Source organism: Hibiscus syriacus, unplaced genomic scaffold (genome assembly GCF_006381635.1).
Source record: "Hibiscus syriacus cultivar Baekdansim isolate YM2019G1 unplaced genomic scaffold, ASM638163v2 tig00111648_pilon, whole genome shotgun sequence".
Classification (NCBI taxonomy): domain Eukaryota; kingdom Viridiplantae; phylum Streptophyta; class Magnoliopsida; order Malvales; family Malvaceae; genus Hibiscus; species Hibiscus syriacus.
This window is the reverse complement of record NW_024063145.1, coordinates 2,240,748-2,252,218: the sequence shown is the minus strand read 5'-3', so window position 1 is coordinate 2,252,218 and position 11,471 is coordinate 2,240,748. Positions and strand designations below refer to the sequence as shown.

The 11,471-nt window shown below is 34.3% G+C and overlaps 2 protein-coding genes across 3 annotated transcripts; both read left to right on the top strand.

Annotated features, from left to right (window-relative positions):
• Nucleotides 1-1,012: 1,012 nt before the first annotated feature.
• On the top strand, nucleotides 1,013-6,278 carry LOC120166880 (COP1-interactive protein 1-like). Of its 2 annotated transcripts, XM_039176061.1 has the most exons (4): nucleotides 1,020-1,110; nucleotides 1,569-1,626; nucleotides 3,385-3,557; nucleotides 3,693-6,278. In XM_039176061.1, exons 3-4 carry the CDS (start codon nucleotides 3,464-3,466, stop codon nucleotides 6,101-6,103), a joined length of 2,505 nt encoding a protein of 834 aa, XP_039031992.1. In that variant the 5' UTR covers nucleotides 1,020-1,110; nucleotides 1,569-1,626; nucleotides 3,385-3,463; the 3' UTR covers nucleotides 6,104-6,278. The 2 variants fall into 2 exon arrangements, with proteins under 2 accessions (XP_039031991.1, XP_039031992.1); XM_039176060.1 differs by lacking the exon at nucleotides 1,569-1,626 and having other exon boundaries at nucleotides 1,013-1,110.
• Nucleotides 6,279-8,096: 1,818 nt separating this feature from the next.
• Nucleotides 8,097-11,342, top strand: LOC120166867. Its single transcript, XM_039176049.1, has 5 exons — nucleotides 8,097-8,289; nucleotides 8,393-10,418; nucleotides 10,576-10,636; nucleotides 10,730-10,953; nucleotides 11,161-11,342. Exons 1-5 carry the CDS (start codon nucleotides 8,175-8,177, stop codon nucleotides 11,213-11,215), a joined length of 2,481 nt encoding a protein of 826 aa, XP_039031980.1. The 5' UTR covers nucleotides 8,097-8,174; the 3' UTR covers nucleotides 11,216-11,342.
• The last annotated feature ends 129 nt before the right edge of the window (nucleotides 11,343-11,471 follow it).

Below are 11,471 nucleotides of genomic sequence, written 5' to 3'. Positions count from 1 at the left end.
ATCATTTTAACTTTAAAATTTATTTTTTATTTTAATTATATATTAATAAAACAATAAAATAAGATGTCATGTCACAAAAATTATTAAGAAAATAAATTAGATTGATTAAAACATGAATAATTTGATAGTTGAGTAGTTAAATTAAAAAAAATTAAACATTAGTGATCGAAATAAGAGTGAGAAGATAGTTATGTGATGAAGTAATTTACCTATAAAAACGTCATGTGCAGTAGTTCCATTAAATTTTTAACGGCGGGTACTAAAATGAAATAAAAAATAAATGTTAGGTATAGTTTTGAAACAAATAGAAGTTTTAATACTAAAATGAAATAAAATTGATAGTTTAGGTACTAAACGTGTAGTTTACCGTTTTGAGAATTATTTGATAAGAGTAAGATGCTTATTTAGTACTTAAACTATCAGTTTTGATCCATTTTAGTACCTAAACTTTTATTTTTTTCAATAGCATACATAAAGTTTAATTTTTATTTCATTTTAGTACAAAAATTTAAGTATTTAAAAATTTAAAAGTTTAAGTATCAAAACACGTTTAGTACCTAAACTATACTTAAGTTTTGAAAAAAAATGAAAGTTCAGGTACTAAAACGAACCAAAATTGATAGTTTAGGTACTAAACACGTTAATTTTTTAACTATAAAATACTAAAATGAAGTAAAAACTAAACGTTAGGTATGATTTTGAAAAATTGAAAGTTTAGATATTAAAATGGATTAAAATTGATAGTTTAGGTACTAAATGCGTAATTTACCCTTAAAATAAATGTGAAAATCAAAAACATCAAAAAGCGCGGGAAAATTGATTATTTCTTTTGATAAAAAGGAATAAAATCATCTCACGTTTTCTTTGGACGAGAAATTGAAGGGTATAACTGCAATAAATAGCAAAATTGAAGGGCAATTGATGAAAAGAACGTGTGTAGATTCAATCTAAAGCTAAGGAAAGTGCTCTAAATCAAATACAAACAAAATCATTTTCTCCATTTATTTTTCTTTCACTGGTAATTTCATTTCTGATTTTAAAAGAAAATACTCTCTTTTCTCAGATTCTCTTTCGTGGTAACCAAACAGGTTTTGTAGCTCTGGCTCGGAGGTAATCTTTTCTTATCGACTGATTAATCATCACCGTGTTTTCTCTTTTGATTACTTGAGCTTCAGTTTTGGTGAAAGCCTTTGTTCTTGTTTGTTTTTGTTGAATTAATAGTTGAATTTTAGTTGGATTATCCCTTATTTGTTTTTGTTTTTCTCTGTTGTTGTTTTTTATGATTTTGTAGGATAACTTTATTTTCCAGTCACTCGTTTTCTTAAACATGAAAATCAACTTAGATCTTTTTTTTAAATCTCGTTGAAATTTCTATTGTATTCTGTATATGGATTTCCAAATATCTTCATATTTTTTGTTTTTTTTTTTCTAATGATTTGAGATTGTGAATTTGAATTGACTCATGAAATTCTTCTTCGACTTTTCAAAAATTTCCAGATTTTTCTTCTTTTAAATTTAGTATATTACTCTTTTAATTTGAACTATAAAAAGTATGTTTGCTTCTGTAGAAACTTAGCAAAGCTTCATAAGCAAGACTGAGAAAACAAGGTGAATATGAGGTGTCAGGTGAATAATTCCAAATACAACTGTTTAGTTTTTTTTATTATTAAGTGTAAAAGTTTTTGTTGCTTACTGTTATTTTGTTTTATTTTTGCTCATTTTGTACCATAAAAAGCTTTTGAGTAATTGATTTATAATTGACTGGGGATTGCCTTATGTTTTATGAAACGGGAAAAAGAAAAAAAGGGAAGAACAGCTGATTATTTTCGATTAGGTAAATTTCCAATCGGCGACGATGGTGACGTATTTTAGCCCTTTATTCCTTGTAATAATCTAATCAAAACCATTAGTAATTTTTATAATGCTTAGAAATTATCTAGTAACTCTATGGATTTGATTACGTGGACCCATAGTTCTTCAATCATGCTCATGGAACTTTTCAATCAAATAAATTATCTGATTAATTCTATACATCAGTTGATTAGATCCCAAGTTTCCAACTTAACCAATTAATTTCAAAATATTGTTGCTTTTATATTGTCATTTCTGGATCGATTGTAAACAGAAAGGAAGGAAGAAAGAATGAAATTGGGGTTTGATATAGGCTTATTCTAGAAATAGGTACATAAAGTATATCATATTTTTCATCTAGGCATCTACAATATTTTTTTAGTCAAAGTAGGTACATAAAGTATATCACCTTTTTGTCTAGGTACCTAAAGTATTTTTCAATCAAGGTAAGTACCTAAAGTATATCATTCTTTTATCTAAAGTGGACCATGGTATTGATAAAAAAATACTTACGATACCTCGATGAAAAGTTTGTATATAAGTACCTATTTTAACTAAAAATTACTTTAGGTATCTAGATGAAAAATGTCGTATACTCTAGGTACCTAGATGAAAAATGTGATATACTTTAGGAACTTATTTTTTAATTAAGCCTTTGATATATATTAATAGTTTCTTCCTGCTCAGAAAATAGTACAGTAAAACATTTTCTTTTAGGGTGGTTAGTTTGTTTCACTGGTTGTCTGTGGTAATGGGAGTAAATAATGAAATTGTTACACACGATGTGATTATAGTATATAGGAAAAAAAACAATTAAAACACAATGTAAATAATATATGAATTGAATACATCAATTTCAAAATTTATATAAATATGAATTATTAAAATATCAAAACTTGTACAAATATATATGAATACAGCAATTTCCATCAATATATGGTAGTGGCTCTGGGACCACTGTATCTATAGATTCTATATAGCTTTGTGGGAGACGTTCATGAATCAACATTTATTGAAACTTAATGCTCACTTGCTCATTAGGTGCGAAAAGTTGGGAAAATGTTACGCATTAAATATTGGTAGATTTTCATTTTGGTGATCTTTCTGGATTTTTTGGAATTAAATTGGAATCTGCATGATGGAAAAACTCAGTTGGATCGTTGCAATACTTTTATTTTCATTTTAAAGCAAACTGATCTATCAGAAACCACTATAGTTTTCTGTTTAAGAAGATTTCCTACATATTTTTCTTTACGAGTTTGTAGCATTTTGCTTTTGAGAGTCTTCTCTATCAGTTAACAAGGGCCTCTCTCCAAGCAATACCCTGAATTGGTCATCTGTTGGTTGGTTATTATAAAACCAGGGTACTTGGTTTAAATTACTTTAATTAAGTATTGAATTGGATGTTTAGTAGTTTAGAGTTCTCATGACATGATATGTTTGCGATTTCCGCAATCAATCTGCTCATGTTAGGAGTTATCTTGTATACTTTCTGGTTCATTGATCATTGTTAACCTTAGTTCTGTTTTTCAGATTTATTTTCGTGATGGGGATTTGCCTTGTCGTCGCACACAGTTGCTGAGCAAAATTAGTTTGTGATCTGTCTTAAGAGATGACAAAGCATCGTTTTCGAGAGTCTATAAAGTCATTCTTTGGGAATCATGTTGATCCAGAAAAGGATGAGCAGCTTAAAGGAAGTAAAATAGGTAAATTTCTATATTTTTAATTGTATCTTTTGAGAGCAATTTTGCATTTTAATGATAACTTCCATTCATGGATTTTTCCAGTTCTGCTACTTCTTAGTTTTGTTTTAATTTCAAGTCTATATATTCTGTTGGCAGAAATTGATAACAAGGTGACAAAAATATTGAAGCTCGTCAAAGATGAAGAAAATGACTCCACGAAGGAACCACTTGTTGAGTTAATTGAGGATTTCCACAAACATTATCAAAGTCTTTATGAGCAATATGATCATCTCACGGGAGAGCTGAGAAGAAAAGTTCATGGAAAACGAGAAAAAGATGCCTCGTCCTCATCAAGTTCAGATTCAGACTCCGATCATTCTTCGGAAAACAGAGGCAGTAAAAATGGACAAGTGGAAAGTGAATCTTGGAAAATGGCAGACAGCATTAAACAAGAACTCGAAGCAGCGAATCTGGAAATTGCCAATCTTAAGAGGAAGCTGACGACTACGAGTGAAGAAAAAGATGCTTTGAATTCTGGTTATCTAGCCTCTTTAAGCAAGGTGCGAGAAGCGGAGGAAATCATAAAATGTCTGAAGCTTGAATCTGAAAGAGCAGAGAACAAAATAACACAAGTTCTGGTCGAGAATGAAGAACTGAGGCATAAACTGGACACTGCTGCAAAGTTGGAAGCTGAGGTGAATCAAAGATTGGAAGATCTCAACCGAGAAAATGATAACTTAATTCTCGAGAAAGAGTCTTCTTCTAAAAGAATTGAAGATGGTGAGAAGTTTACAGAAGATCTTAGAAGAGAAGTTGATCAGCTGAAAGAGGAAAATATAACCTTAAAGCAAGAGCTAGAAAGTGCTAGGGGCGAGGTTTCCAACTTGCAACCAAAGCTAGAATCTGCAGAAAACCAAGTTACAGAATTGAGATACAGTCTTAATGCTACTGTAGAAGAGAATAAATCTCTCCACTCAAAACTTTCCGAGGCTTTGAATGAGGTTCAGCAGGCACAGGACAAAATACAAGAACTCATGACTGGAATGAGTCAGTCAAAAGATGAACTAGTTGAGAAAGAAAGAGAAGTTTCAACTCTAAAAGAGTTACATGAGACGCATGTTAATCAATCATCTGCTCAGATAAAAGGACTAGAGGGACATGTGGCAAGCTTGGAACTTGAGTTGGAGATGTTGCAAGCAGCAAGCAGAGATATGGCGGTGCAGATAGAGAACAAAGCAAATGAAGCAGAACATCTGGGAGAACAAAATATAGGACTCCAATCCAGAATTTCAGTACTTGAGATGATGTCAAAAAAGAGAGAAGAAGAGCTTTTGACTCTCAAAAAGAAACTCGAGGATGATCAGAAATTGGAGCTAGAAAGTCAAATTAATGATCAACAGAGAATGCTAGAGGAACAGGGAGAGGCATATAAGAAGTTGACCGAGGAATGCCAACAGGTTGAGTGCAAGGAAAATCTTGAAGTTGCAGAAAGGAAGATGCAAGAAATGTCGGAAGAATTTGAATCTAAAAGTCAGATGGCAGCTGATCTGAAGCGAATGGTCGAGGGCCTTCAAAGGGATTTGGAAGCAGAGAGAGATGAGAAAAATGATTTAGTGAACCAGATTACAGATCATCAGATAATTCTGAAAGAACAAGAAGAAGCATTTAACAAGCTATGCGAGGAGTACAAACAACTCGAAGCTTCATTTAAAGACTGCAAGGCAATTATCGAAGTCACAGAAATGAAAATGCAAGAAATGGCCGGAGAGCATGATAAGAGTGTTCAATGCAAGGACCAAACAGTAGCTGATTTGGAGCAAACTATCGAAGACTTGAGGCGGGATTTAGAAATGAAAGTAGACGAGCTCAGTACTTTCACCGAAAACGTCCGCACAATTGAAGTTAAGCTCCGTTTGTCAAACCAAAAACTTCGAGTCACAGAACAGTTACTAACAGAGAAAGAAGAGAGCTTCAGAAAAGCAGAAGCCAAGTTCCTGGAAGAACAAAGAATGCTTGAAGAAAGGATCACGACATTGTCTGGAATAATTGCTGCAAACAAGGAAGTCTATCACAGAATGATCACCGATATCTCAGAGAATGTGAATAATACCTTGACTGGATTTGAAGCTGTCATCCAGAAACTCGAAGAAGGCTATAGAAAGTATGAGCATTGTCTCGAAGAAACATCAAAAGAGCTCAAGATTGCTAAGCATTGGGGTCAAGAAACAAAAAGAGAGAAAAAGCAGCTTATAAATGAAGTGACTAATTTGATTGAGCAGTTGAAAGATCAGAAAGAACAAGGATCTACATTACGAGAAAGAGTCGAGAAGCTACAGATTAAGGCGAACAAGGAAGAAGGGGAGAAGGAGAATCTGCTGAAAACCGTGAAGCAACTGGAGAATAAGGTTGAGTTCTTGGAAAGGGCAATGAAAGAGAAGGATCAAGGTATATTAGGTCTAGGAGAGGAGAAGAGGGAGGCCATTAGGCAACTCTGCATTTGGATCGATTATCACCGCAGCCGTTGCGATGACCTGAAGGAAACCGCCCGAGTACAAAGGGCAGCGTAGAGTAAGCTGCTTATATCTTTCATTACATTGTCACGTTCTTTCTGGTTTTGCATTTGTGGATTGTTTTCCATTGTTTAATTTTTTGAAAACTCTCAAGTTGGCTGTTGATATTAGAAATACATTTTCAGGTGATGTCCGGAGAACATGTCTGATAAAACATCCTTTTTTTTATATCATATGAAGAAACATGTCTCATAAACTTTGTTGCCTCTAAAGATCGAATGACCACTATTAGATTTTTCTCATCATAGTAAATGGTCTTTCTAGATTGTTTTATGTACTAGCAGTAACGGATCTAGAAATATTTTTGAGAAATGAAAAAAAAAATCATATGAGACGAACACAAATAAAATTTTAGAATAGATGCAATAAAATGAAATATTAATATAAAAATATTCGAATTTTAAGATGGATTTTCTAGGCAAAGCCTTGCATCTGCAACTGTGTACAAGTAGGTGGAATCTTACATGGGTGTGTCATGTGTGACATAAAAGGTTATGACATGCTTCACGGTTTTTTAATTAATTTTTTAACTGTATTCTAAATGGCATATGATTCCTTTCAAGTTTGATTGTTTTTTTTTTTTTATAAATATTCTTTCAAGTGTGTTTAGAGTGATGGATCGAGAGTGAGGTGAATAAATTTTGGGTAAACAATCACTGAAATATTATTTACTTCCATTTTGACTGTTAACTTTTAATTTTGTCAATAAAATCACTTAATTATTTAAATATCAATTAAGTTATTTATTGTTAATATATAATGAAATTGATAACATGACAAGAAAATTGATATAATTATACATTTAATATTCATTATTTATACCCATTAAATTAGTCATAATTTAAAATTAATTTAACATATTTAATCATTCAATTATATGATGACATACGTTATAGCATGATTGGAGGGTTTTTTCTAAATTTAATTTATATTTAAATAAAGAAAATTGGAGGGGTTTCAACCTGAGTCTCCAGGATTATGAGGCGTGTTTTTACCAATACAGCAACAATCATATCTCGTTCAAGTCTTACAATATGCATTATTTATCTTGTATTATAATAAAAACAAAAGTAACAATTAAAGAAACTGAACTTTGATTTCTTAGAGAATATATAAGCACTAAAATTATTGAAGCAAATTTAACTATTGTTTTATATTAAGCAATTTCTATAGTAGATAATTAAAAGCTCTCAAATGACACTTTTCATCTCACTTATGTTGTGAGTTTAATACCCATTAGAAGTAAAATTCCTTTTCTTCCTCCCCTAGATTAGGTATTGTTCAAAACAAATTAGGGTAAAGTATACACATGGTCCTCGACTATGAGGACTCTCCATTTACGTTATACTATTGAGACAGTACTTAAAACTCTCCTAATGATTATGGTGTATACATTAAAATTTAATTTTATTGTATCTCAGTTAGAAGGTTAACGTTCAACTTAGACTATCGTCAAATTTCTAACGAAAAAATACAAATTTGTAATATATAAATAGTCAATGATTATTTTATAATTTATAATAATCGGGGACCTCAACAAACAATGTCTATAATCGAATGTCATTTTATAATTTTTAATAGTATGAGATTCATTAAAATAGTATCCCGAAACTCAACAAAGCAGGGAACTATTTACGTAATTTACCCATAAAATTAATGAAAAAAAAACGAATCAAAATTGATAATTCTTGTGGTTTACCCTTTTCCGAAACTGAGTGAAATTCCAGTTCTCCAAAGGATGAGTTCAGTATTCTTTGAAACAAGAAATGTCAATCTTCTTCAAACTAAATAAAGCAAGGATTTTGCTTTTCCATGGCAGCCTTTTTCTCCTACAAAACTGTCATAGAAACTACTACACGTTATCGTCTTGGGCCCCTTGTTCCAACGACTGACCCAGCAATGAAACAACAGCAGATTGTGACTTTTTGTATTATTTTTCCCTCCAAATTCCAGTCATACTCATAGATTTCTTGACTTTTAAACACTTAAGTCGTCTCGTCTCTCAAACACAAGTTTCCTTCATTTTCTTTTGGTATAGTTTCATGGAGTCTCTTGATCTTTGATATTAATGGCTGAAGAATCAAAAGCTCGTTTAGTTCGTTGCCCAAAGTGTGATAGTCTTATAAAGGAGCTTCCCCAGTATTCTTTATACAAGTGTGGCTCTTGTGGTGCTGCTCTTCGAGGTTATAACTCTCCCTTTTCATTGTATTCTTGTTCTGTCGGTTCCTATATATGTATATATTGTAATTATCTGAGAGATTTTGCTGGTTTTCTTTGTGAATATAGCAAAGAAGAAAGATGAGCATGGAAGTGGGGTTAGCGTGAAGGGTAAAAATAGGAGAAAAGAGAGGATTTTTGGAGAAAAAACTATTGTTTCATCGAGAACAGATAAGGCTAATGGCTTCCTTGATGATGATAAAAATTTTAGGCTTGATCATGATAGAACCGAGAAAAGAGATGGATATGTTGATGATTGTTGGGCTCATCAATTCCATGGTCATCATCATGACATCAACATCAGCAGGTCTAAGTCTGTTAGTTCGAGTAGGGAGAGCGATTTCGGGGTCTACTCGCCGAGATTAGATCATTTGACTAGGTCCTTGAGGCTCAAGGGTGTTGAATCTGTTGATAGAGATGAATTTAGAGGGCTTTATAAGAGGAGCCTGGAAACAATAGATGAGGGACCTTCAACTTATGGGGATGTTCCTGCCTATGGCTACCATAAACCAGTTAAGAGCTTTGTGTACCTAGATGGACCTAATGGGGTTCGAAATTTCGACAGGGATCGAACTCTGCTGCTTAAGAAGCTGGATGAGTTGAAGGATCAACTGAGTAGATCTCTTGATATGCCTCAGAGGCCTAGGGAATTGGTTCCTGGTGGTGACAAGATGGCTTCTAATGATCATTTGGGTGGTTCTATAGGAATGTTTCCGGCTCATACTCGGTCTGCACGATATCTTAATGTTTCGAAGTTGACATATATGAATCATAATTCCATGAATGATGATGAACATATGCAGAACTTCTATGGAAACTTCCATTCAGTTTCAAAGCATGGTCATCGTGAGACTCATGGAGATTATCTATCTCCAGGCATGAATAGAAGACCTCATAATCAAGCAACACATCAACACCCTCAGCAAAGGACTTTTGGCTACTCTTCAGCAAAGTATCTGAATCAGGAGGGAGCCTTGCATAACCTCCCTGCATGTTCATGTTTATATTGCTATGACGAAAACCGTAAAGGCCCTTTGCGAGTTCAACCTGCTGGTTTTGGCAATAGAAGGTCTTTGAAAGACCCTTGCAGTTCTACTTTCAACCACTATGTGAGTTCTAATAGAGTTGGGCAACACTATCCACCTAGACCACAGCCAAAATTTGAAGATCCACCAGTGCACTTATGGCCAAGTGAGATCGATTCAGATACTGATGGTTTTGGTGGACGACGACGTCCTAGAAGGGTCATGCTAACCAGAAGGAGTAAGCGGCTTTGTCAACCTGTAGCCAGTGGTGCTCCATTTATTACATGCTATAATTGCTTGGAGCTGTTAAGGCTGCCCAGAAAATTCAGGAAAATGATGAACAATGAGCAGAGATTACAATGTGGTGCTTGCTCCACCGTGATTGTGTTTGAAATGGAGAAAAAGAGACTGGTTATTTCCATTCCCGGAAATCCCAATCGAACACCAACCGATGCCAAAGCAACATCTACCGATGAGTTAGTGACTGAAAACCACCCAAGTTCTCATGGATGTTTTAATTCTGGTGGCACCATCCAACAATCTTCAAAGGAAGATCAGAGCCTTGATAATGTTATTGTTTGCAGAGATTCTCCTGGATCTTTTGATCTGCTCTTTAGTTCCGATATTTCCGCTACCGTTTCAAGTTTACCTTTTCAAGAGCTGGCTAAGAATCCATCATCTAATGGAACAGTCAGTGAACATAGGGATAGGACTAAACCAGAACATCAAGAGAAGGTTATCCTATTGAACAATGCTTCTCAAGGTGTTTCGGGGGGGAATTCATCGCTGGTGACAACCAAGGCAGGGGTTTCTTTCAATGGATATAGGAGTTCAAGTTCATCTCGAGACTCTTTGGAAGCAAGCAAAGAGCATAGCCAACTGAAACTCCACAAGGGGAGCAAATCAATTTTAGTAGGCCTTATAAAGAAAAGCTTTAGAGATTTCTCAAAATCTAACGATAACATCAGAGACAAACGGCCTAATGTTTCGGTGAACAGACAGCCTATATCTGACTATGCAGTTAGGGAGGCTGAAAAGCAAGCTGGGCCAATTCATCCGGGAAATTACTGGTAACTCATGAGTCATTCATTTCTTTCTAAGCATGCATCAGTTGAGCAATATCAGACTCCTAGAATATAACATACATGTTTTAAACTCAAGAATTGAATCATTTGCTCTTCTTCGTGTGAGGTAGTAATGATATTTCTTTTAATCTGGCTTTGAAAGGTATGATTCTCGAGCCGGATTCTGGGGTGTAATGGGCCAACCATGCTCTGGCATAATTCCTGTGAGATCAATTGATTCTTAGTTAAAACTTTTATTGCAGACAGAACGTTGTTCATGCTAAGGTCTTGATGTTTCTGGGTTTTTTATGTTGCAGCCGTTCATCGAAGAATTCAATTACCCCATGCCGAAAAACTGTGCTGCTGGAAACACAGGTGTCTTTATAAATGGGAGAGAACTGCATCAGAAGGACTTGGAACTACTAGCTTGCAAAGGGTTTCCAACTGCAAGAGATAAAAGCTATATTATCGAGTTCTCGGGTCGAGTTTTCGACCAAGACTCCGGCATAGAATTATACACTCTTGGCAAACTGGCCCCAACGTAAGTCCTACACTATCTTTTTTCATTGTTTGTCACCCCAGTATAGGATACTTATATTGAAGGCATTGCCACTAGAAGCCATGTTTGAGGGTCCAATCTTGTGGAAAAGAAATGATTGTCACTTTGTTTTTGCTTGGCCTTTTCCTTTACTCAAAGCTTTATAGATTGTTTCTAACTGATACTAAACCATCGATGATCGGATAACAGAGTCGAGAAAGAGATGATCGGCTTTGGCATGCGAGTCCCCCGTGCGGTCGAGTGATTGAAGATCGAGTAGCTCGATAGATTTCATGAACTTATTGGAAGCAGCTCAAACAGCCTGTCGTGATGATGAATTGCATTCATCCCTGCATTGTATTTGTGACATTAAGTGTGTGTATATGTGAGGCTTGAGAAATGAACAACATCCTCACTGTTTTCTTATAGGAGTTGGCAAAAGTAGATTTGATTTGAGAAATGATTTGATTCAACTTAAATTTCATACATTCGATTCAATTAAAAAGTTTCACATAAAGTTC

What these genes read in the sequence shown, in the direction of transcription:
- LOC120166880 (XM_039176060.1), top strand. Translation starts at nt 3,464, where the DNA reads ATGACAAAGCATCGTTTTCGAGAGTCTATAAAGTCATTCTTTGGGAAT. An exon ending in GCTTAAAGGAAGTAAAATAG is followed by an intron (nt 3,558 to 3,692) that starts GTAAATTTCTAT and finishes TTCTGTTGGCAG; the next exon opens with AAATTGATAACAAGGTGACA.
- LOC120166867 (XM_039176049.1), top strand. Translation starts at nt 8,175, where the DNA reads ATGGCTGAAGAATCAAAAGCTCGTTTAGTTCGTTGCCCAAAGTGTGAT. An exon ending in TTGTGGTGCTGCTCTTCGAG is followed by an intron (nt 8,290 to 8,392) that starts GTTATAACTCTC and finishes TTGTGAATATAG; the next exon opens with CAAAGAAGAAAGATGAGCAT. An exon ending in ATTCATCCGGGAAATTACTG is followed by an intron (nt 10,419 to 10,575) that starts GTAACTCATGAG and finishes TGGCTTTGAAAG; the next exon opens with GTATGATTCTCGAGCCGGAT.